This window comes from Platichthys flesus, chromosome 14 (assembly GCF_949316205.1).
Source record: "Platichthys flesus chromosome 14, fPlaFle2.1, whole genome shotgun sequence".
Classification (NCBI taxonomy): domain Eukaryota; kingdom Metazoa; phylum Chordata; class Actinopteri; order Pleuronectiformes; family Pleuronectidae; genus Platichthys; species Platichthys flesus.
Window position 1 is genome coordinate 676,645 of NC_084958.1, and position 26,551 is coordinate 703,195.

Below are 26,551 nucleotides of genomic sequence, written 5' to 3' on the forward strand. Positions count from 1 at the left end.
TGTGTTTGACTTAACTTCTCAATGTTAGTCATCTTCATGTAAGCACATACTCTTCTTCATGAGAAGAAAAGATGAACTTATAAACTTTAATACATTTTGTAGTTTCAACATCACCTCTACTGGGATCTCATCAAATTATTTTATACTTCATAACTTTATCCTAGTTTTTCAAGCCATTTTTCTTACATATCCACCCAAACACTACACACCGAACTAGATATCATATAGTTTGATCAATATTAATCACATCAATGGATCAGCTCAATACTGTACTGATTCATCACTGTTTAATTTTAATATCTATAATCTTTGTATTTGCATTGTCTTTTAATTTTGTCTAATTAGAGTGACCCTACGGTCATGAAAAACCTGCAAAAGTCATGGAAATGTTAATGTTTATTTCCAGGCCTGAGAAAAGTCCACATGCAATACTCCTGTAAAAACGTGCACAAGCAGCCATTCCAGAAAGTGCTGCAACTTTAAACACAAACTAACAGCAAGCTAGCGTTAGCTCCCTGCTGCTAAACATAAACAAACACTGACAAGTCCCCCAGAAGTGAGCCGCTGACATGGAGCCAGCAGCCTGCGGACATCACCCAGCGAGCCCGAGCTGAGGAGGGGGCTGTGGCTCTAACTTACCCCGACCGCAGGCTCTGTTTCCTCCGCCTCTCACCCCACTCCCTGTCTGGTTAGTGTCCCCCCTTGGCTAGCTCCCCTGCTAACACCAGCCGCCTTGAGTTGAGGAGGGTGCTGTGGCTCGTAATTTACCATGGTCTCCTCCTCCGCCAGATCTCCGCCTTCGGGGGGGGCTTATGCCCATGTAGACCGACTGTGATGTCAATTCTGGTCGTATTCCTATTCGACACACTCTATCGTATAGTTTCTGACATAGAAGAACCACAACGAAGTGGTTCCAAGTTTTTGGGACGGTAGACATGCCAGATACCCAAATTAACGTGTAGAAGCACTACAAAAAGTGGAATTTTCATAATATGTCCCCTTTAAGTGTTAAACATTAATTTAATTCAAATGTAAAAAATGTTGATTTAAGTTATTTTCACAGACATTTGTACCTACTGACCACCATGGTTTAACACGTAGAAGTCAGCTGCCTTCCCATTCATATATAAGCCCCCTTATATATGATTACATCTGAGGCCTGCGCAAAAACCAATTACCTCACTTGAACTTCTGTATTATTTTCATTAACAGGTTAGAGCAGCCACGCAGGCTGTGTGTCAGAGATTTGGCTCCAACCTCGCTGCAGCAACACATCATCACTTTCAGTTTCAGTGGGAACAGTAATGTTGATCTCCCATTTTTTCCAGTGCATCCAAGTCTGGAGTTATTTTGGCAATTCTCTGGATAGATCTGAGGTGCTGAATCGTTAACTTTAATCTGTGACAGGCTTTAATTGGCATTCATGACGCTGAATGTTTGCTCACACATAAGTCGAGCCAAACAAAGTCAGCGTCTTCTGTGCAGTCCTCCAGAGGTTTGGAAACTTGGCTCTGTTAAGTGAAGCATGCATGTTTAACAGAGTTGAACTTCTCCTTTAGGACGGAGTCAGACTGAAGGTCTATCAGTTCCAACTGCAGCTGCTGGGTCTCGGGACAGGACACCAGCTGAAGTGACTGTTCAATGTTTTTGAAATCAAGAAACCTAGGGCAGAATTCTCCATGCAGATCCCCAAGTGATTTGCTGTATTTTTTTGCTGTCCTGGTGGGCGGCGGTGGACGGTGACTGAGGACTGGAGTGGCGTCTGGTCTGGATGGTGGATCGTGGTCTAGATGGTTGCTGAGCATGGACTGTGCTTGCAGCGGGACTGCTTGGCATGTCATGTTGGGGTTGTCCTTCGGGATGTCTACCCTCATCAAATGCTGCTAGAGACTTTGATTATTGATGATGTTTTCCTGCACGTGGCATCTATCTATCTCTGAGGGTTAAGGACAGAGGATGTCACACCCTGTTAAATCTCACTTGGAGTGAGATTTTGTCGGGGTGACAGGGGTTGCCGCCATAGACTGTATATATAAATAGACAGAGGGTCCGTTGGTTTGTGCAGAGTGAGAATGAGGCTAGTCGGAGGCGTTCCCCCGGCGCCACCTTGCCGGTGCTGACTCCCCTAGGTTCCTGGCTAACCAATCAATGGGCAAGGAAGAGGAGCGGGAGTGTCAACTCACAGCTTAACGACGGCAGCAGAGCTCTTTGCTGCGGCTAACCGGCGACATGCTAACCGCCGGTGCTATCAGGCTACCGCTTCTGCCGGATGGTCGCCATCTTTACCATGATTTAGAGGTAAGTAACCTTGAAAATACACAACCAAAATCTATTGCTTTATCTTTCATCATATGCTTACATGCCTAAAGTGTTTTTTAATATGTACTTGTTATAAAAGTTAGTTTTTTTAACAATGAAAAATGAACAGATGAAAGCAACTTAACTACAGAGTCATGTGTTTGGTTTTGACTTGATTTTTTATTTTAATAAGTTAATATCAATATACGCTACATGTGTAAGTTGCATGTGATAGTAACTATGTCTCACAAATATTCTGATACAGGCTGGTATATCCACCATTACTATTGCACCTCGTTTATGGAGGTGCAATTTTCCAATAGTGGAATTTTAGAGTGAATTAGACAGTTTAGATATGATTATAATCTCCACACACCAGTGTTGTAAACAGTTCTCATTATATAATTATATTTTCACACTGAGGGAAGTGGAGAGACTTGATGTGGACTGTTATCAACAGCTCTGGTGGAGATTATCACCTTGAATATTACAGATGAGGTAGAAAGACATTTTATCTATTTTAAAATGTTTTATTTTGTTCAGTACTTTTATCCAAAGCGACTTAAAATATGTGCATTTAACCATGAGGGTACAAACCCAGAGCCCAGTACATCGGTTCTGTCTGACATCTGTGGTGCTTCCTACACAACACAAAACATTCTTTATAGTGAGTTTGTTCTTTTCATTAGATGAAGCACTGCAGCACCTGATGTCCTCACCAGCAACATGTTGGAGATCTGCAACTTCAGGCTGGTCAACACGAGGACGACCTGCACCAGCTTCATCTGCACAACACTTTGTTTTCTTCCCTTAACTAAAAATGGCCTGCAACTGTTTAGAGTCGACAGTCATTGCTAATTTTCATGGATACTAGAGTCAATTTCTATAGTCTTTATGGTTGGTTAAAAAAGAAACACAACCATGGACAAGTTTCTGATTCGTAAAAGACAGGCAACCGACGCGCCAGTTGCGAAGAAGCCAAAGCTTCGCAAATATGACGAGAGCTATTTGCAGTTTGGTTTCACCTTCACTGACACGACTGAGCAACGTCCTCAGTGTGTTTCGTGTGCCGAGGAGTTGGCAAATGATAGCATGAAGCCATGCAAATTAAAAAGGCACCTCGACACCAAACACCCGGACTTGAAAGAGAAGCCTGTGGACTTCTTTAAACATAACGTGATGGCCTCCAGCAACAACAATCCACCATCTCCAAGCATAGCACTGTCTCCAAGCAGTGTGTGGAGGCATCGTATGTAGTTGCTCATAGCATTGCTGAGCTTGGCAAACCCCATACAATTGCTGAAACACTGATTTTGCCGGCCGCGCAAGACATGTAGAGAGAGTGCAGCTGCTAAACTCAGCGCAATACCTATGTCAAATGACACGGTGTCACGCCGAATATCAGATGGACACTGCATGGTCCATCGTAAGGCACTTGCTGCCAGGAAAATGCCACCGCACTTTGAGTCAGTGCTTCACCAGGCCGTGAAAATATTTAACCATATTAAAGCTTGTCCACTTAACTCCTGTTTGTTTGGGGTCCTCTGCCAGGAGGAGAACACTGAAGTTCGCTGGCTCTCCAGGGGGCGGGTGTTACAACGGCTGTATGAGCTGCGAGAGGAGGTAAAGTTGTTTTTGACTGAAATTCAAACAGATCTGGCGAAGCACCTGGATGATGCCATGTGGCTTGCCTCCCTCTCCTATTTGGTGGATATGTTTGACCGGCTGAATGGCCTTAACCGTTCTTTGCAAGGCCGCGAATCTAACGTTCTGCTCCTCGCTGATTGAAGACCTTCATGCAAAAAATTGCTCTCTGGCATGGTCGCATCAGTTCTGGAAACTGCGACATGTTTCCCAGCCTTGCAGACTTCATTGCCGATGCAGGTGGCACTGATTTCTCCTCTCTTCTCCAATCAGCTGCTGATCACCTTTTAGCGCTGAAGAATCAGTTTGGGTCCTATTTCAAAGAGGACTACCGTTCATTCGCCTGGGTTCGGGATCCATTTCTCTGCTCAGCAGACAAGCTGTCAATAGACATGCAAGAGCAGCTTATTGAGCTGAAGAGTGACAGTAGACTAAAGCATCTGTTTACCACCTCCCCTCTTTCTTCATTCTGGGTAGCATTGATGCCGGAATACCCTCAGCTTTGCCCCAACTACCCCTAACCAGCTTTGGGGGGGCCCAGCTTGCAAAAGTTTGAGAACCCCTGTAATAACTGATTGCCCAACAATATGTTACTGGTGTGTGTAATTTATATAATTGATAAGGGTGTGGGTGTGTATACTGTGTTTTGCAGCTCCAGAAAGGATGTAGTTAGCAGACCAATCATAGAGCTAGCGGAGCTTTGCCGTAAAGTTTAGAAAAATTGGGCGACGCACGTAAGCACGTAAGAAGGGATACATAAGCACGTAAGGGACCCGGAAAGGCTCTTGCGCTTACGGGCCCATTAAAACGCAGAAGCATGCATCAGCCTTTACGCCACGCTTTTGCGTCGCTTCCGTGTCCGGTGTGAACCCGGCGTTACACAGTGACTTGCTCGGAGTCTCCTTTCCCCCCCCATGAAACAGCATATCATAATTTGGGAAATTTCATTGGCTAGACGATACGCCAGTCATCAGAACAATCGGTTGCAATTGGCTCAGCCTTTACACGTCACAAGAGGGGCAGGCTCTCTCCAAAAACAAGGTGACTCGTTGGCTAATGTACGCTGTGGACAGCCCATGCCAGCTCCGATTGGGTCAAGTTTAGATTGACAGCTCACTTGAACCAATTGGATATGGCTACCCACCATTTTGAGATCTTTGCTTACATGCAAACAGAAATTACGAGTGAGTGTACGTCGCAGTATACACGGAGGAGGTGGCTGTGCTGACATTATGCAACAGCTGACAATGGCTATTCTTTGATGTAATAGTGTTTTTTAGACTGATTATGTTACTAGATTGGCTCGTCTGGACCTTTGGCAATGAACCAACACCGTTTTTGTTGGAATGTTGTCGATCTGTGGATTAATATGAAGCTTCTTAGGTGAGTCACGTCAACTTTCTGATCGTACTTTTTTTACTTCCGGTCTGACTGAGACGTTGATTGTGGTGATCGGATCTTGACATGGTTACATCAGAAGAGTCTTAGTATCTAACGATATGTTGCACTAGTACCTAGCTGTATGACGCAGTTTTGTAAATAACCATGTTTGATGCCACCCGCGGGGGATTGTTTGAGATGAGGTTAAGTATAAAGCTTAAAATATAGCTTTTATTTTTAAATCTTTTTTGCATATTTATATAACAGGATTATCCTATAATGGGTTCTGTTATATTGCTCAATCGTCGGATTTACAGCATTTTGTAAGTTTTGACTCATATTTATATATATATCAAACAGCAGCAGCAATACATTTGAATAATATTCTTCTCCACTTAAACAGTCATCAGCAAAGTGTTTTAATTCCTTCTTGTTACATTCCAAAAGTGTTGAGACTTTTTTCAGTGTGTGTTCATGAAAACTGCTAAAACAAAAAGTCGTAAAATTGTTCTTTCAATCTATCACAGTCCTTTTATTGTCCTCTACATAATTTTTTTCCTCCAGCCATCTCTCGTCCTATTAGGGAGCGCTAGTGTTCATTTTCTCCTGGCAGCTGTCCCAGAAGTTGAGCAGTCTACTGTCCTTGTTGCTGCAGAAGTCAGTGAAGTCCCTGAGCAGGCGGTCAGACAGCCTCTCGTCACCCAGTAGACCTGTCCTCCAGGCTTTGGTCAGCATGGTGTTATAGGCCCAGTAGTAACCGACCTGCTCCTCGCTGCCGAACGGGCCGTGGCTGTTGGAGGTGGTGGAGTTCCGGCGGCGGCGCTGCTGTCCACTTGAGTACTTCCTCTTGGAGTATGGGAGCTGTAGGAACAAGGTCCCTGACAGGAACAAGTGGGATTTAAGCTTCATGTCTAGTGACCAAAAAGCAGCAAATGTGACTTAATAAAAGAAATAAACCTGTAACGTGAATGTACTGGGGCTTGTTCTCAGAGGGGAAATTAAAAGCAGAAGCAGAAAACTTGTCGTGCACGAAGCCAAATCTGAAAGAAAGAGAAACATTTATTCATTCCTGCATGTGAGACTTTTTGAAGAAAATTTTTTTGAAAATATATTTGTGCCTCATTCCTGAGCATGTAGAGATATTCTACGAACAGAATGTTTAGTAAAATGTCAGTTTCATTTTGTAATTGAATTTTTAAAGGTTTAAACAGCTACTGTGAATAAAAATGTATTTAAATCTGGGATGCAATTTTATTTTACACACGTTGCTCAGGGTTTAGAGTAGTGGTGCTCTAACCAAAAGGTCACTGGTTCCATCCCAGTCTTCCCTCGTCAGTATGCCGACATTTCCTTTGGCAATATACTGAACCCCACATTGCCCCTTCTCTTAGAGAAAGTGCTGCACATAGATGCACTGTATGAATGTGTGTGTGAATGGGTAAACATAAAACTGTACTACAAAGTTCTTTGAGTGATCAAGACTAGAAAAAGGGCTATGTAAAAATATACCAATTACAATTTTATCTTTTTTTTAATTTTCGATTCAATTACATTTTATTTGTATAGTGCCAAATCATTACATAAATTATCTCAAGGAACTTTAAAGATTAAGATCAAGACCTTAAATAGGACGCTAAGGGATGAATAACAGCAACTTGTATGTTTACATGTATAAACTAGATAAAAAACAAATGCACTATCAGCAAAAAAAATTAAGGCAAATATCTTTAAAAAAAAGAAGGGAATAGGAAGGTAACCTATAAAATAACTAGCCTGGATGGCAGACGAACTTAGCCCCGCCCACAACATTTTTGGTCGGGCAGCTCGGTCTGTAGTCGCTCCGTTGGGAAAAAATGATGCCCGACCGGGCCAATCAGATTGTCAGGGCGGGCTTTATATGATTGACAGATGATCAACGGTAACATAATCAACCACGTCATCAAAGTGCCCTTGGGTTGAATTCGTTTTCAACAAACATGCCTGCCGCTGGCAAGCTGAGATGTGTAGATGCTGCCATTGAGTCTGTTTTAGAAGACATCGATAGCGGATTCATTTTGAAAGAGGAACACAGAACGTGGAGGCGACGCCAAAGCACCGCGCTAATCCCTATCGCCCTGGTGCTTGGCTGTTCACAACGGACACTGAAGCGAGGCTGAACCGCCGGGCAGCGCTAATAATATCACCCGTTGATCCAGTAGATCGCTGCACGGCTTTGTGCCAGTCACACCGGAGGCTGAAGCACCGCGCTGCACCAAGGCTGCCTCGCGGTGCTTCAGCCTCCGGTGTGAACGGCACAAAGTTTTAACATGGGAGTGGATGGGAGCCAGCTGTTATTTAAGGCTTGGCGCTGCGCTGAAGCGTCTGGTGTGAACCCGGCGTTAGTAAATAACTCACAATGCGTTGCTTAGCATACGTCACATACTACGTTGCTCTGATTGGTTGTAGGTCTATCCAATTGAGCGAAGAGGAATTTTACTTCCTGGTCAGTTGAAACACGCCCCATAATCACAGCCCAATGGAGGGGTCTCAGACTCACATTCTGACTAGAATTGTGAGTCTGACAACGTCAGGCTATAAAATAACGGCCTCCAGGCACCAAATCCAATTAGTTCATCTTTGAGCTCAATGTTTGTATTGAATTTGAAGACATAGAGCTAGCAATTCCACCCACTTAACAGCCTTTTGATTAAATTTGATATTCTAAAATTTAACAATACAGGACAAATTGTATTTATGTATGTAGGTCTAGACACAGAAATAAAGTCATGAAGTTATTATGAGAAGTGATTGCCCATTTCAATGGCAAGATAGAAAAAAACAAAACAAGAATTAACTTCACTTGGATTTCCGAGATAATTATCTAAATGCAATACGCTTCTATAGAAGAAAGCTCATTTGTAGTTCTAAACATATTTAGGGTGTTTTTTTCTTACTTCTTGAATGTCCTACAGGGACCATTACAATTATGACAATTAGGTGATGACGTCATCTAGCGATTTCTATCACTTTAGGACAGCCAATAGCTACTTTCCTTACTGAGGAGTTGGCAACACTGCCCTCAAGGCGTCCCATAGATATTGCATTCACTTGTCAAATAATGCGCTTTGAAAGGTCGCCTTGACCTTGACCTTCGACCACCAAAATCTAATCGGATCATCCTTGATCCAGAGTAAAATTTGTATCATATGTTTATAACCAAAACTTAAAAAAATAATTACATTCCAAAAGTGCTGAGACATAGCTATTTCAAATTGAATGTACTGAGGGTCAGAGACAGAAAAAGATTATGTGTAATTGTCCAAAATACTTCCGTCTACATATTGTTAAAAGCAAACTTAATCAAGGAGAGGGAAGACTATGGTTTTCTCAAGTTGAATTATTCTTTGAATTATAATAATTTCTCTCCCAAAAATAACCAAAGTTATTCTGAGGATATCCCATTGCTGAGGAAGAAAGCACAAAAAAATGTCCAAGTTAACTTTAAATGTTGAAAATCACAAAATAGCAACAACCTGTACAGTATGGCCTCCTGGAAGAGCTGCATCCTTTCCCAGTATGTCTCTGGTTCAAAACCTGTTAGAGATGTGACCACACACAGATGATAATCTACTATCACACACATAGCATTCAATCTAATTGCTTCTATACCTTCAAAAAGCTTGTCGCTGCCGTTCTTCAGCAGACACTGGATGTTGAGAGGGATGAAGAGCTGGGCTCTCAGGGGGTCTCCATACAGGTAGGATGTCAGAGCGAATGGAACCTCCAGCACTGGAACCAACAGGAAGCCGCACGAGGCTGCTTTCCTATGCCACCCTTGAACCTAACAGACAACAGCTAATTAAAAACTGGCAGTTGAGTGTGACACTTTTAGTCTCTGTAGAGGTGTTATAAAATTCGTTAAGTGAAACTAAAGCCGAATTTCAGAATCCTCCAGCTTTGTGACAAGGTAAATTGTTTGTGATGCACATACACAGACAAGATGTTCAACTTAAACAAGTATTTTAAATTATTATTTATCTCTAATTCTCTGTATGGCTCTGTAAACTGCGCCGCAAATCCAGTTGATTTTAAATTACAAGGTTCTATCTGGACGTTTTTTTTTAAGCTATTGAGCTTCAGTTTTCACCTTCGGGTCAGCAAAACTGACCAAAGGAAAATTCTACAATTTATGAGGTACCCAGTGTAATATATATATATATTATATAGTATTGAAATCCTATCACTGTTTAAATTGGTTTCTAGATCAGGCCCCTTTCAAAGCTATTAAGAGATTATTGAAGGAAGGACATACAAAATTCTGATCAATCATATAAATTAAATGGAACTTCTAAAACACTGATGCCTCTAAATGTTCATATAATGTAGATAGTGATACATTTTCATAGACACTGATGAACTTGACAAGTTGACAACATTATTTTCAAGTACTCTGCTCTCATAAACAAACCCAACAGTTCCAACAATGGGCAAGCACTTTGGCGACTGTCCATAAAAGAATTCTAGTCTGTGACGTCACTGAATGTCTACAGTGAGGGGAAATAAAAATATTGAAATGATCTTGCTGCAACTTCGACCCGCAGCTTGACCCAGTTGCCGACCAGTGCGGTAGTTTATCAGAGGATGTAGGAGAGGACATGTTACATTACATTACATGTCATTTAGCTGACGCTTTTATCCAAAGCGACTTACATTTTTAGAACACTCAGCATTTATGAGGGGCCATTTAGGGGTTCAGTATCTTGCCAAGGACACTTAGGCATGCAGATGGGATAGAGTGGGATTCGAACCGGCAACCTTCTTGTTGCAGAGCACCCGCTCTATCCCCTAGGCCACGCTCTCCCAACTTAGTCCACAGAGTGAAAGCACATGGATTATTAGAGGGTAGCCTTTATATTCAATTACTATAAATATTGAAAGTATCACCTATCCAAATTGCACCAAAATCAACACTTCACTTTCATGGTCAATTAAGAATACATATACCAAATGTGAAGTTAATAACCTGTACACAGATGGTCCAAATATATTTTAACAGGGCTAGGCTACATTGGGTTAAGTGTTTTCTTTCAAGGGTTTGTACTATCTACTTTGTCGACTATACTGATCTTTGTATGGGTAGTATCTAAGTACTGCTGCAAAATTCAGCAATAAGATCAATGTTGATGAGAAAGAAAATCATTGTTTTTGTCAAGTTACCATCTCAAAGAGCACTGCAGCAGTGACAGCCATCCAGTGCAGTTTGATCTCAAAGGCCGCTGTGAGAGAGAAGTTTCCATGGTAATAACAGCTGCACCATTCAGTACGGTCGCTGCGGTTGTTAACATCCACATCCAGCGTGACTGTCTTCTGTTCCGGGACTGTAGCAGCTGGAGGAAAGAAGGAGCCAGAGAAAGAGAGAGATGGACAGACCGGAAGACCGGCAGCAAAAGAATGAGAAGTGGATGGCATGATAGCTAGGCAAATGGAGGAATAAAAGAGGCTCAAGTCTGTCAACACTGAGTTAAGGAATATTATGGATACATATCAATTAATGGACAAAAGCACTTTAAATCCGATCTACTTTCATCTTGTTAAAACGAAAAAAAAAATTTGAATGTTGTCACCACACATAACAGGAAAGTGCAGAGCTGCCAGTCATGAAAAGTGAAAGAGATGGTTCAGCCAGAAATAAAAATTCACTCATTATATTCTTACCCTATAGGTTTTCCAAACTTAATTTTCACATTTATGAATGACAAATTTTGTTGAGTTTTTTTTATGATGTTAAATTAATTTTGAACAAAGTTTACTTTAATTATGGATTGTAATATTTACCTTTTTTTTTCATTATTATTTTTAAAATATTTTTCATTCCTGAAATGATGCAATTTTTATATTCTAGTCAATTAAATCATAATTCATAGGATCCTAATCAGAAATACATGTGCTTTATCTCCTTTACAACTTCAACATTGACATTCTATCATTAAACCAGTTTTTCTCACATTGCAGATTGAGAAAAGTTATAACAAACAATGCCATCTGTTAACCCAGTTTAATTAACAAGACTGGCATCTTATCATGGTCGAAGTGAAATTAATCCAGAAAGATATATAAAGTTATAGGAGAGACATGTTGTTCTCAGAGCTCTCTGATTTCCAAATGGAAAATAAAGACATGAAAGTCATGCAGATGCTTCAATTTATTTCATAAATCAAGGTGTTTAAGATATTTTTGTGGAAATTAACCACTTTTTCTTCAAGCTGTGTGTATGTGTGTGCTGCAAAAACAATTCAAAATTAGGTTTCCTGCTATAATGAATAACCACTTGAACAAATAAGTGATGAATAAAGTCATTAGACACTGACAGTAAGCATTAAAGCTGTCACTTTAAAATGGGCAAGCATTTACAAATAAGTGGAGGTGACCAATGAAGCTTGTAGTATAATAAAGCAATTGTATGAGGGAAGAATGGAGCCAGAGCAGAAAACAGTCACAACATGCTGCGTTTTGATGGTGCTCTCTGTTGAAAAGCCAGCTAGAGAATGACAGGCGAGGACATTCCACACAACAGCACTACTGAACCACAGCCGCTAACACCACACGAGCACACCAGCTTCTACTGCTCCTGGATCAGCAACACACTAACCACACAGCATGCACTTAGTGGATAGAGGGGCTGGGAAATTTGTGGCCACATCAGACAGATGCCACTGTGGGCACTACAACAACTACTACAGACATGCTCTATACATCTGGAAACACAACCATCTTTTCATTGCAGATCTAAAACCCACGGGTATCAGTGATAAGTCCAGTATCTGTATCACAGAACAGGAAAGATGAAATGTTACATAGAATCAGCTTGGTGGTGAGGGTAAGACTCCCACATTGTGAGCAGGATGAAAAACGACTGTGGTGAGTGTTATGTCTGTGATAGTTATAAACATGTAGGGCTCATTGGTCTTACATTGGCAAACACAGTGTGATACAACTTTAACCATTGCATTTATACAAATTTTTAGGGATTCAAGCAACTGATCTCCATTTTTTTTCTCTTCAGATCATAATAATGGAAGCATTATGAGCTGTTAAATTATTGTGGTAATCTTTGTTGAAAACATAACATAACAGTAAAGTAAAGAGAATAAGGGGCAGAGTGGGTCTAATTTTCAGCACGGGAGATAAAACCACAGGTTGGGGCCTACCTCAATCACCTACCTCATTCTAATGTTACTGAGAAGGCATTGGGTAAAATTTGGTTTCCAGGCAAACAAGGACGGCTAATAATGAAAATCAGACTTTTTTTATTATAACTGAATCCAGTAATTAAGCATTTTGACAACATAACCTTTGCAGTTGCATTGCCAACCTGCCCATACGATAGTTAGCTGCACTTCATTTTGTTTTTCAATAATTGTTCTATTTTTCTGGTGAAAACTGAGACAAACTTAAAACAATGCGCCTCATCTAGATCAGGGTTTCCCAAAGTTGGGATCCCAAAAAACAACTACACAATTTTAAAATAATTTAAAATGGAGTTTTTAACCCATTATTGTATAAATATATACATAAATATGAGTTGAAAGTAGAACCATGCAATACAAACATTTCCATCAGTTTTTTCCTTTTTCTTTGTTGAACCATGAGGTTATTACAACACGGATGAGTGGTACGAGCAAGAGTTGCAAGGCCAAAAGAAAGTCCTAGCCGCAGCTCAAAGGGCATTATATGAGGTGGCATATTTAAAATATGGGAAATATGCTGAGCCGCCTGTATGAGCTGCGGGACGAGGTGCGTATATTTTTGATGGAGCATGGATCCCAGCTTGCTGACCACCTCTCTGACCCTGACTGGTTAACAAGGCTGGCTGAGAAAAGACTTTCTCAGCCCTGACCTACATAAAGAATAATAAATACAGATCGCAACTAAAGGTGGAGAATGATCTCCAAGTCGCCGTTTCCAAAATAAAGCCATGAATTGACTTGCATATTGCCCACCTATCTCATTTCTGAGTTTAAGAAATGAAAGTAATGTTTAGGTTAAAATAAATAGCTCTAAAGTTTTTGCACATGGCAGCAATAAGGTGTCTGCTGCTCGTTATGCATTCAGATGCGCACAGACAGCACCTGCATACTTGTTTAAGTACAGTTGTTTATACAGGGAGTTTCCCTGTATTCTGGTTATATTCTCTTTCTTAAATTGCTATAAAATAATATCATGGCTGTAAGGCTGTTGTTCTTTTGTGTTGTATGCCTGTGTTTGCATAGGCCTAATAATGAGCGTGCGTAGATGTGTGCAACATTATATAACACATCCAGGGTAAGTGGGGGTCGCCAGTCTCTGGCCCCGTTATTTTGGGGGTCGCGGGCTGAAAAGTTTGGGAATCCCTGAACTAGATGAAGAGAATTGATTTATGGAAGGCTTGGAGCTCACTTGAGCATGGTACATATCCTTCCAAAAGAGGTGATGTGCGGATATGGGCCAGAGCAAATTGTGCTGCCATAATATACACAGAAATAATCATTAAGGACAGTAGAACAACCAATTAGGATTTCTATTGTAACTTTTGGATGACCAAGATGCCTTAAAAAAAAACACTCTCGCTCTGCGTAACATGCTAATACTAGACCCACACAATCCTTCAAAATAGACTTGAGTGTGATTTGCATCAGACTGGATGAGGGAGGTGACCATGTTTCCTCTGTGGTGTGGGCTGTGAGGTTCAGGCTGAGTGTACCTAGCAGTGCAGCGGCCTGGCTGCGTCCTCCAAAGCTGCGGCTGAACGAGCTGTGCCTACTTGCGTAGGAGGCTTGCCGGCTCGGCAACCAGGGCAGGAGGAAAGTCGGGAGGTCGCAAGGTTGCTGCTCCTCTGATACAAAAGCCACTTCGAACCACTTTCTCTGAAACAGGGCGAAGTCCTCCAGGGCTGCAGTGGACCAAACTCCAGGTGCTGTGGGGGAGAGCTGGGAGATTGGCCCTGCAGAGGACAGAGACTGCCATGACAACACCCTCTCAAAACGTCTACATGGGAACAATGACATTTTTTTTCTAACTAACTCACAAATCTGTCTGCATAGATCTATAATTGAGTGATTCTACGAATCTGTTGTCCACAGCTGTTCACATACAGCTTCTCCTTCAGGTCAGTAAATCTCTGCAGCCATGTGAAGAAGCAGTTCACATGTTGATGAATCTGCACATGGGCGGTGTCAGTCTAAAGCAACACATAAATCTTGTATCAATGCCTCTTAATATTTAGTTTTTGAGATGCATTATGGTACAAATGTTGCTGTGTTACATTTTAGAGTGAAAAACTGAAAAAAGCGATTTAGGAAGTATGTGTTCGGATCATGCTGTTTTGCATCATCCAGGCAGCACCTTCATTTCTGAGTCTTTCAATGCGTTGAACTGTAATACAGTTGCAATCAGAAATATTCAACCCCCCAAAGATTTTAAGGATTAATCAATTAAAGTTTTTCAAAGAGCAAGATTCTGCTTCGGATGACTTCTTTATGAGTTGAGTGATAGATACAATCAATACAGCAAATGCAAGATGTAGTATTTGTGTGTAACAGTATATTTTGTTAAGATAGCCATTTCACAATTTTTCAACCCCTATATAATATTTTTATTTTTTAAAGCTGTCTGACAGTTGTTATGGCCTAAAGTTGAGTTGAAACACAATAATGCTTTTGGGAACTCTATAATGATCCTAAATTTGCTTAAGCTGTGATGCATATATAAAATCCACCCATGAAGGTAATCAGGGTGAGTTGCAATCATGGGAAAAAGAAAGGAGCTGCCACAAAAGCTGAGAAAGGAGATTATTTCATCAAACCTGAAGGGCCTCAGGTATAAGAAATTTCCTTTAAATATTTATATTCCAAGAAACACCACTGGGAGCATTATAACGAAGTTTAAAACGTATGGAGCAGCTGTCAACCTGCCTGGCAGTGGAAGAAAGCCCATCAAGGGCCCTCAGCAACTTAGTCAGAGAAACCCCTGTGTGACTGCAAGACCCCTACAGGATGACCTGATGAAGGCCGGTACAAGTGCTTCAGTGGCAACTATAAGATATGCACTTAATAAACAAGGGCCTCATGGCCAGACTCCAAGACACACTCAGCTCTTGACCACAAGGAACATCAAAAGTCAACTAATATATGCCAGGTGGAATTTGGATAAGGCTACAGAGTTTTTGGTGACAGTTTTATGGACTGATGAAACCAAACTGGAACTGTTTGGACTTATGGACCAGCGGTATGTCTGGCGTGCAACAGGCAATGCTAATGACCATAAAAATACCATCCCCACAGACAAGCATGGAGGTGGGTCATTGATGATGTGGGGCTGTTTTTCTGCGGCAGGAATTGGCAATCTTGATCATGTATAAATATTTTTGTTGTTTAATGAGGTTTTTTGAATTTATTGTAATTATCTTTCATCCACATCACTATAATGTATTCTGAGTTGAGGGAATTTAATATTTCTGATTGCAACTTTACACACCATTATTGTGACTGGCAGAGCAGTTCTGAAACAAGGAGGACATTGATGTCACTGGTCCACTTTTTACTTGTTGCACTTATGCAGATAAAATCAGCCCCTGTGGGCGTTTTAAATCCATTTACCATCCTTCTCTCCAACAATCCTGTAGAAGTAGAAACCGTAGACGAAGGTGCGCATTGCTTCTCCAGAAGCATGGGTCACCAAACCTTCATCCAGCATTTTCTACACAAACCAAACAGATAATTACTAGAAACTTGCATATATTATGTTTATTATACCTATTATATAACTTAAGTGTTACTAGGATGAAATAAGCTCACACACAGTCTTTTAAAGTTTTTTTTTCTTTCTGATGTGCAACCATGTAAGTATTCAGTATTATGTCAGTATTCAGTATTGAGATATTCAGACCCTTCTCAGTACTTAGATAAAGCTGGGGAACAACTACATTTTGACAGCCTGAGAACCTCAGTGCCCTTGGGATATACAAACTACTTGCCTTTGTTTTTTTTTTTTACAAATACTGTAAATCTGTCTACACTTTCTGATAATCTTCAATAATTAATCTGGCAAACAGAAAATTACACCTTTACTCTTTTTGAAATCTGCAAATCTTTCCTTGATGTTGTAAAAAATGCAAGGAAAATTTGGACTCACCTGCATCTTATCCACAGCCAGTGCCTGTGTATCCACTCCATCGACATTATTGACCAGCCAATGAACAACCTCAGCGCTGATAAAGCAGTTGAGTGGGAGACCTTTCTGCTCTGGGAGAAGCTGTACACCTGTCCTGGAATACCAGAAAGCACAGATACTGCTATCGGAAAAAAAATAACTGGTTAAACAGGTCACCAATCCCTATTTGTGATATTCATGTTAAAGATTTCAAGTTGCAGCCGGGGTTTTAGAGGGCGTCCAGTTTGTCAACCTCTGGATTACGTTCATTCTTCATTGGATGGTGTGATTCTGAAGGCCTCATCAGAGAGGGATCTTCAGCTCACAATGGGGCAGTCTTAAGTGGTCAGAATGAGAATCAGAACCTTAAAGTCCAAGGTTGTGGGCGGGTTGCTGCCCAAGGGGATGAGTTTAATTAACTTGGAGTATTGTTCATGAGTTTGGGAAAGATGGAGCAGGTGAGAAATGGTGCGGTGTCAGCAGTATTGAGCGCATTGTACCAGACCATTCTGGTCAAGGAAAGATGAGACAGTTGCACCCTATAAGTTATAAAATAAGGTTGTAGCCCCGGCAAATCGTGGGGTGGGACACCAAAGTGAAAAACACCTTAATTTAATTTATGAATTCTATATTATAGCAAATAGAATAGTTGAAAACTATGTCAACTTGGCCCAAAATCACAACTTGTCAGGAAAAAATCTCCAGCTCAATATGAAAAATGGCAGCAACATAATAAAAGTTGTATTTTTACTTTTTAAACAAATTGCAAAAGAGTATGTGATTTTATGAATATTGTTGCAATGACCAACCTATACACCTACAGTAAGATATCTCCTAATTTCTCTCATTTTGATCAATAATAATCAGTTGTGGACAACTGTTGTAGAATTCAAATTACCATATCAGATAGTAGAGATAACAGGATATGGTAGTTTACTATGACAATGCTTTCTGGAACATCCTGCGAGATAAGAATTTCAATATGGAATGATAAAATAACTACTTACGGATTACAGCAACCATGTGGAAATAAAAAATACCTGATATAGCAGGTTTTCTTTACAGGTGTCAAATCAATTAAAGAATAAATGGACTTTTTGTCACCTGATTTAACCACAACTAAAGTAATTGACAAACATTTCACACAGTATGTCAGGACACAAACAACATCAAATATTACGTGGGATGTTTGATTGCTTCCAGGATCTCCAAGGGAAGTGAGGAGGAGGACAGATATACAACTCCCGTTGAAGACTGGCCACTGTGAACAGACCAGCGCAAAAGGATAAAAGAAAAATCATCTTACTGTGTATCTGAATTGAGTTTTGAAGCATAAAATTTAAATGTGTATGATAATGTGTGCAAGACATGTTTTGTGCAAGTTGTTAGGAGTCCCTAAAGTACATTAAGTAAACAGTTACCTGGTATCTATGCTGCTGCTGGCTGCAGTCTCTCCTGTCGGCTGTGCTGCTCCACCTGTCACTACAGGCTGGACTCCTTTGTCAGCAACCTCATTAACTTCAGCAGGCAACTACACAATTAAAATACTTAATTAAATGAGCTGTTTCAGTTTATATATTTTAATGATTTGCCTCTCACATATATCTAGTGGCATTCAGCCATGCAATTCATTTTTTCATGTTTCTGAAAGTTACATTTTCATTAAATTGAACTTAAGTTAAGTAAATGAAAGAGTAAATTTAGCAAAACACCTTAAAAAACACGATTACATTCACCTTCATTGTATTGGGGTTAGCTTAGATACCACGAGAGCGAAGTGAGTAAATATGCTTATCTAACAGCTCAGTCCTGATATCATGTATGGAATGTATGGGTGGGAATTGCCAAGAATTTGTTGATTCGATAGTATTGCGATATCTGGGCCACAATTTAATATTATTGCGATTCTTAACATATTGTGATTCAGCAAGTATTGCGATTCGATTCTGCAATATATTGGATTCATGTCCCCTATATTATTCAATATTGTATAAAGTAAAGATAAACATGCTCACCTCTTCTTTAATGAACTCAATTTCTGCCTCATACTTTTTGCTGTCGTTTTCTCCAGTTTGAACATGACTGAAGTGCAAAAGCTTTGTCCTTAAACATTCAGGACACAGGACCTTTGTAATTATTTTCGGAATAGGAAACCTCTCACATGAACGCTGAGCTCCAAGCACATAACTTAAAATTATTTAAATACAATACAGTAACACAAAGCAGACATAATAGAGTAACATAAACCTGAGAATAATCATATAAATAAGAGCTTCAATCAAATTGAGAAAAATAAAAAAAAATGTGTACTGCTATAGTCAAGTCCAGTTTGCTGCAAGGTCATAAACCAAAATGTTAAATTCATTTGGGAATATTGGCATTTTTGTTCAGTTGGTCAACATGCTCAGATGTTAAAGTGCTCCTATGGGCTGTTATTATATCTCCTGCATATATTAATTATATATTTAACAGCCCCTGGCTGGCAAAGCATGACGAGGAGAGTTTCAGAGTTTAAAAGATACCTGAGCCTGAATGCTCAGGTATCTTTTAAACTCTGAAACTCTCCTCGTCATGCTTTGCCAGCCAGGGGCTGTTAAATATATAATTAAATATTGCAAAAAGGGAGAACACCCTTTCAGCAGACACGCTAGTGCCTGGAATGCTCAGGTATCTTTTAAACTCTGAAACTCTCCTCGTCATGCTTTGCCAGCCAGGGGCTGTTAAATATATAATTAAATATTGCAAAAATTGTAAATAAAGTATTAAAAAAAAAAAAATTACAATACTTTGTGATACTGAATTTATATAATTGCGTGCGCAAGATATCGCGATAGAATATATTTTTTCCCCCAACACTAATGGATTGATGAGTGAGCCTCAAAAGTTTATCTGAGTGAATGAGTTCTGATACATTGCATGTTAGTTACACCAGGATCGCACTTTACGTGCATGATTAATTACTCTCCTGAACTGGAGAACATTGAGTTTCCAGAGTGTATGCATGGTTAACTAAGTTATTCAATCATTTTTAAATTGTTCATGATCATACCAACCCAACTTTATGGTAAATGGTGAATGGTTTTGTATTTATATAGCGCTTTTCTAGTCTTGATGACCACTCAAAGCACAGTACAGTTTTACATTCACCCATTCATGCTGCTCGATTAATCGAAATTTAATCGTGATTATGATTATTGGGTCAAACGATCTCCAAACTACTATAATCGAGTTGAAACGATTATTTGCCATTTTTTTCGAAAGAGACGCTCATGCGCAATCAGTCCTTCGCCCAAAGCATTCAGCGGCCCAGCTGACTGGCTCTCACTCTCAAGCAGCAGTAAAGTGAAGGAGGCGAGTTGTGTGTGTTGTGACCGGCGGTGAAAAAAAACAGCGCGGGTGGAAAAGCAGGGAGGGCAGCAGCAGACTATGTAGCAGCCGCGCCGCTCTCCGCTAATCTTAAGCGCGCTCCCGCCAGGCTGTTCAGACCGGTCAGACCGGACCCGCATTTCTCCGCGTCGGTCAGTCGGTCATAGAGTGTTAGGGTTGCTATCATTAAGGGTTTGAATAACCGGGCACTGATATCCTGGTTTCACGGAGGAATAAGACACGCAGCCGTCATCGGTGTTTACCGGAACCGGAAGTGATTAAAAAAAATAAAGCATAGACTTCAGAATAAGGGCACATATTAATAATCGTTTAGATAATCGTGATTTTAATATATTTCGAAAATAATTGTGATTATGATTTTTTCCATAATCGAGCAGCCCTAATTCACGCACACATTCATACAGTGCATCTATTAGCAGCACTTTATTATTCTATGGGGGGCCCTTCAGGGTTCAGCATCTTGCCCAAGGACACTTCAGCATGCAGATGGGTCAGACTGGAGATCGAACTGCCGACCCTCAGGTTAGAGGACGACCACTCTACCCCTCAGCCACAGCCGCCCTATCATGACTTTAACGATTTGTCATGATGTTTAGTAATAATTCTGAATGAAAACTGACCTATCATGAATGGGTGAGCTCCCTAGCTGCTGTTGCTACCAACAGTGAAGGTGTTTTCCATCATATTGGACAAAACATTCTCCTGCAGCATTACAATCCCATTTGTCTCAAATATTCAATTTTTTGTAATTTTAGTATGTAAGACATAATATCTGCCACAAGGGGTATCCGAAACAATAACCAAAGAGAGTTGGCTTGTATTAAAGTGGTGTAGGATCATGGGAGTTTTTTCCATCATTGCAGTCAGCTCCACCTCGTTAGGATTCTTTCAGTGTTAATGGTTCAGGTGCTGATTTATCCTCACACGTAAAAAAAAAAGTAAAAAGTAAAAACACTCAAAAGAACTGCATCGTACATGATCCTGGTATCACAGCAAACAGCCTTAATCTAAACATGCAGACAGCACAATAATGGAAACAAACTACATACTTAACAAAAACAGGATGGGAAGGAGCACTACAAGTTGAGGCGATTGTCTCTTGCATTGCATGTTTCTGCACAGCATGCTCATGCAGTAATACAGAGTAGTTAGGGGAGCTGCAGCAAAATGACACACACAGCAAAACACGTAACTTCATTGTTGCCCAGGAACCTCATAACTGACCTGAGAGTGATAGATGTAGGAGGAACGTGGGCTACGTATAAAATCCAAAATAAAGGCAGCGTCCTGTCAGCATACACAAAGAATACAACCCAGGATCAAACTCCCCAAGCCCAGTAAGAAAAATAGACAACTTAAAGAAAAAATGAAAGGAGAAAAAGGCAAATGAAAGGAGAAAAACAACAGCAAAAGCCTAACAGATAAGCACCAGCAAAGAAAAATCAACAGTGCCTGTTGCCGGTAACAATACGTCTAGATGTCTCAGTGAAACCTAAATGGCAGCAGCAGAAAAACGCATTCTGCTCCCAATCATTGAAAAGACTCTTACCTTGCGGGGACCATCTATATGTGTGGGAGCTGTCGCAGCAGTGGTGGGTTCACTGACAGCTGCTGAGGGTTTCATCTGCTGCTGCTGCTGCTCCTCCAGCGTCCTGACAGGATGCAGAATAAACATAGTGACGAGATTCATTGGTCTATTGCAAACATGTTGGGCTGCGGTTTCTGGGGACGCTCACTTCTGATTCTGATCCATCTCCAGCAGGGCCGACAAAGCCGATGTGCCTTTCTTGCCTTGTGGGGCAACAGGCTCAGGAGGATATAGAGGGAGAGGACTCGTTATTTGAATTCCTTTCATTGGTGTGCCTTTTGGCTATGAGAAAATGTGAGAAGAACAGGGGAAATGTCCATCATCATCTAAAAATACAGTTTACCACTGAAACTCCTAGTGTTTTGTGGACTCAAACAATTGTGAGACTAAAATGTGTTTTGTTGTAAAAATGTATAATCACAGATTATTTATGTGTGGTCAGGTATAGATCAAAGCACAAACAGTTAGGAGACAACTGCACAGCTTAATGTAAACTAAGACAGCCTCACCCTGATTATCCTGTCAGAGCGGTGGCGTCGGCGAATGCGGTTGAGACCCTCTAGGAAGCGGACAAAACCATCCAGCAATAGCCAGTCCCCGCTACCACCAACCCTAGCACTTGCTCCCTCCCCATAGATATCCCAGTGGCCCTCCCCATCTGCCACTCGGCGTGCACCTCCAGCTGGCAGCAGTAGGAAGCGAGTCCTCCAGAACTTCAGTGAGTCGATCAAACTGGGGAGGCAGAAGAAAAGAATACCATGGTATTTGACAAAAAATGAAAATAAAACAATTGCAGTTTAAATCTGTGCAGTTTCTGTCTACATAAATTCCCCCCCCAAATGTATATAAGGTCACATTGACCTTCACCTTTGACCAATGAAAACTTGAGGTACCACCTTCAAGAGTTCAAATACATCTTTTGTGAGGCCACATTTACTTTTCCCTCTGATCGCCAAAATCTAATCAGTTAATCTGTGAGTTTAGGTGAACAATTGTGACGAATTTGAAAGAATTCCCTCTAGATGTTCCTGTGGTATCACATTCACAAGGTAAAAGTGTAAGAGGTAAGGAAATTCCCTTTGGGCACTCCTAATATATTGCATTCACAAACACCGGGGGTCACGTGACCTTAACCTTTTGACCCTCGACCACCAAACTCTAATCTGTTCATCTTTTAGTCCAAGTCAATGTTTTTTCAAATGTGAAGACATTTCTTCAAGCTGATCTTAAGATATCACATTCACAAGAATGGGACAGATGGACAGTAGACATACAAACCAAAAAAAAGATAATGCCTCCGGGCACTGGCTTATGGAGGACCATACATGACATAAGTAAAAATAAATAAATAAATAAATGTATAAATAAATACAGAAATAAATGAATAAATAAAAATGGAAATAAATAAATAAATACAGAAATAAATAAATAAATATGTTAATACCAAAAGAAATGTCAAAAGAAATGTCTTAAATATATTTTAACATTTATTTTTTCCCTGATACATTTCCTTTGCATTTGCAGTGTCCTTATGCTAATGAGAAAGGCGGGCCTAACCGCAGTCTCATGCAGGATTGGTCACAGGAGTGTAATGATCCAGCCCTACTACTTCTGCCTTTCAATGCTGGTGTCCAGTAGCCGTTTGCAGCGTTGAGCCAGTTCACACTTAAAATGAACTAGTTCAAGTTCAGAGGGTTAGTTAAGGTTATTTTTTATTGGGATGATTTAGCTGTCAGTAGCCCTGACTGTGAGCGACACGTCTCGTGTTGTAATGAGCACAAGGAGCGAGCCGAGAGGAGGAGGAGGAAGGAGAAACTCCAGCTCGGTACAAACCACCTGCAGCCTCTGCTCAGATCATGAAACCGCTGATCTCTGAGCAGATGTGACCAGAGAAGCTCTGTGTTTTCACTGTTTCCACTGTTCCACAGAGTCACTAACTGGCTCAAGTGCTCAAGTCTCAGTCACTGCCCGTATCTCTGAGCGAGTGTGTGGCAGAGCGCAGGGGCTGTGTGTGTGTAGCTCAGTTGACCAATCCTGCTCGAGACTGAGGTTAGGCCCGCCTTTCTCATTAGCATAAGGACACTGAAATCGAAAAATAAAAGTTGGAATAAATGTGGAAATAAATAAATAAATATGGAAATAAATGCAGAATTAAATAAATCAATGTCTTAAACTTATTTCCACATTTATTTATTTATTTCCACTTTTATTGCAACTTTTATTTATTTCCACATTTATTTATTTCCACATTTCAGTGTCCTTATGCTAATGAGAAAGGCGGGCCTAACCTCAGTCTCGAGCAGGATTGGTCAACTGAGCTACACACACACAGCCCCTGCACTCCGTCACACACTCGCTCAGAGACACGGGCAGTGACTGAGACTTGAGCACTTGAGCCAGTTAGTGACTCTGTGGAACAGTGGAAACAGTGGAAACACAGAGCTTCTCTGGTCACATCTGCTCAGAGATCAGCGGCTTCATGATCTGAGCAGAGGCTGCAGGTGGTTTGTACCGAGCTGGAGTTTCTCCTTCCTCCTCCTCCTCTCGGCTCGCTCCTTGTGCTCATTACAACACGAGACGTGTCGCTCACAGTCAGGACTACTGACAGCTAAATCATCCCAATAAAAAATAACCTTAACTAACCCTCTGAACTTGAACTAGTTCATTTTAAGTGTGAACTGGCTCAACGCTGCAAACGGCTACTGGACACCAGCATTGAAAGGCAGAAGTAGTAGGGCTGGATCATTACACTCCTGTGACCAATCCTGCATGAGACTGCGGTTAGGCCCGCCTTTCTCATTAGCATAAGGACACTGCAAATGCAAAGGAAATGTATCAGGGAAAAAATAAATGTTAAAATATATTTAAGACATTTCTTTTGACATTTCTTTTGGTATTAACATATTTATTTAGTTATTTCTGTATTTATTTATTTATTTCCATTTTTATTTATTCATTTATTTCTGTATTTATTTATACATTTATTTATTTTTACTTATGTCATGTATGGTCCTCCATACTGGCTGTCACCAGCGTTGAGGCATAAAACTTAAGCAAATTATATCCAGAATCGCGGTAGTATAGTATTCCACATATTTAACTAAAACAGTATCTAAGTGTGTAAATGCTTGCATGCGTTTGTGTGTGTACCTGAAGTCCTCTGAGCCAGCAGAGCAAATGTACTGGTCTAGGTAATTCCATTTGTATTCCTCCAGTCTCTCGTGGCCAAACTCCACCCAGCAGGAGACAAACTGAGCATCAGAGTGTGGAGGACACAGGCTGTAACTGTACTGGATCTGAGCTGACTCGTATGGGTACCTAAAACGCACACATGGACATACATAAGTATGCATGCATGCAGCAGTGTTAATTTCATTGATGAAAACGATGACGAAATATATTCCTTAACGACCCTTTTTCCATGACGAAGACGAGACGAAGACGTAACGAAAAAGGATCTTTGAAAATAAAAACTATGACTAAATCTGTTTTTAACTTTCGTTGACGAGACGAGACGAGACGAAAATGTTGGTGGTTGACTAAGTCACAATCATTTTTTTAACATCATCGTATCAGGCCGTCATGAAGTGTCAGGAGCCGGCTAGTGAGTCTGTGTGTGTGTGTGTGTGTGTGTGTGTGTGTGTGTGTGTGTGTGTGTGTGTGTGTGTGTGTCTGTGTGTGTCTGTGCGCTCCCAGAGAGCGCACCGGTCCCGAGGCTCCGCCCCCCGCCCCGCACACTCGCTCAGAGACACAAGATCAGAGCTAGAACACGTGAGGAAGCCTCACAGTGACCAACTGCTTCTTAACTATGGAAACAGTGAAAACACAGAGTTTTTTCTGGTCTCAGCTGATCAGAGATCAGCACCTCAGCTTCTTGATCAGAACAGAAGCTGCAGTTGGTTTGTACCGAGCTGAAGTTTCTGTGTCTGCCTCCAGTCTGACCTGCTCTCCCTTTTTGTTTTCACATTTAAAATTAAATATATAATTTTTAGCTATTAGGCTCCAGCTATATGTTTTTATAGAAAAGGAGTTTAATGTGGCTTTTAAATGTGACTAAAACTAGACTAAAATGGAATTCGTTTTCGTTGACTAAAACTAGACTAAAATGGAATTTGTTTTAGTCGACTAAAACTAGACTAAAACTAAGAAGGATAAAAATGACTAAATGTGACTAAAACTAAAATGCATTTTCGTCAAAAGACTAAGACTCAGACTTAATCAAAAATAGCTGCCAAAATTAACACTGGCATGCAGACACATGCAGACCCCCTCAAACACATTACGAAACTCTCTTGGACACTCAGATCTCCTTGACACATTATCCACAGGTTGCACATGGCATAAATGCAGATTTGTGTTTGTGAATGTGTGTAAGACAATGTCAGGTGCCCTCACTTTGGCAGGTAGCGAGTAACAGTGATTATTTTGTCTTTGAGACAAACTTTATGGAAGGTCCGGCCCATACTGAGCCAGTACACTGTCTCCTCCTCCTCTGCCCGACGCAGAGACACCAGCCCTGAAAAAAAAAGAACTTGTAGTTTCTCTTCCACTTATCACGAATATCCATGTCATCTGAATATTTTTACAGGAGTTGTACAATTATACATATGCAACTGAATTGTTTTGTGTCACTAGGAGAGGTTTCATCTTCTAATCCAGGGGTGTCCAAACTTGGGGGGGGGGGGGGGGGGGGGGGGGGGGCGTTCTGAGGGACAGCTGCAATACAGTTGGCCATAGTCCATCACATTACATTTCATTACGCTTTTATCCAATAAGTGCATTCAAGGGTACAAACCCAGAACAATGAGAATCAAGAAAGTACAAATTTCTTCAAAACTACAGCAAAACTACAAAGTGCTATAATTAAGTGCCATTTAAGTGCTACTAAATTGTTGGTTTCCCCAAAAAAAAATTGAATTATTATTATTTTTAATTTTTTTTGAGGCAAGCCAATTTAAAATCGATAGCGGGCTGCAGATGGCCCGTGGGCCGTAGTTTGGACACCCCTGCTCTAATTCAAGAGGACCCTTCAGTTCCAACTGCCTTTTGGAGCTTTCATCCCGAGGTATTTAACCTCTGTGGGTCTGT

At 40.8% G+C, this 26,551-nt stretch overlaps 1 protein-coding gene across 5 annotated transcripts in view; it reads right to left on the reverse strand.

The window, feature by feature from the left end:
* Positions 1–5,725: 5,725 nt before the first annotated feature.
* depdc5 (DEP domain containing 5, GATOR1 subcomplex subunit) overlaps positions 5,726–26,551 on the reverse strand; it is a 32,138-nt gene continuing 11,312 nt past the window's right edge. For 4 of the 5 annotated variants that reach the window (XM_062405279.1, XM_062405280.1, XM_062405278.1 and 1 more), the window contains 16 exons: positions 25,859–25,979; positions 24,614–24,781; positions 21,973–22,195; positions 21,612–21,745; positions 21,425–21,527; positions 21,100–21,162; positions 17,910–18,019; positions 17,669–17,749; positions 16,471–16,603; positions 15,936–16,035; positions 14,042–14,281; positions 10,519–10,688; positions 8,971–9,142; positions 8,835–8,895; positions 6,280–6,362; positions 5,726–6,200 (listed from right to left, as the gene is read on the reverse strand). In XM_062405279.1, coding sequence (XP_062261263.1) covers positions 5,902–6,200; positions 6,280–6,362; positions 8,835–8,895; positions 8,971–9,142; positions 10,519–10,688; positions 14,042–14,281; positions 15,936–16,035; positions 16,471–16,603; positions 17,669–17,749; positions 17,910–18,019; positions 21,100–21,162; positions 21,425–21,527; positions 21,612–21,745; positions 21,973–22,195; positions 24,614–24,781; positions 25,859–25,979 — 2,261 coding nt within the window. In that variant the 3' untranslated portion in view covers positions 5,726–5,901. The remainder of the gene's footprint in view (positions 6,201–6,279; positions 6,363–8,834; positions 8,896–8,970; positions 9,143–10,518; positions 10,689–14,041; positions 14,282–15,935; positions 16,036–16,470; positions 16,604–17,668; positions 17,750–17,909; positions 18,020–21,099; positions 21,163–21,424; positions 21,528–21,611; positions 21,746–21,972; positions 22,196–24,613; positions 24,782–25,858; positions 25,980–26,551) is intronic. The other variant, XM_062405281.1, reaches the window with a different exon arrangement.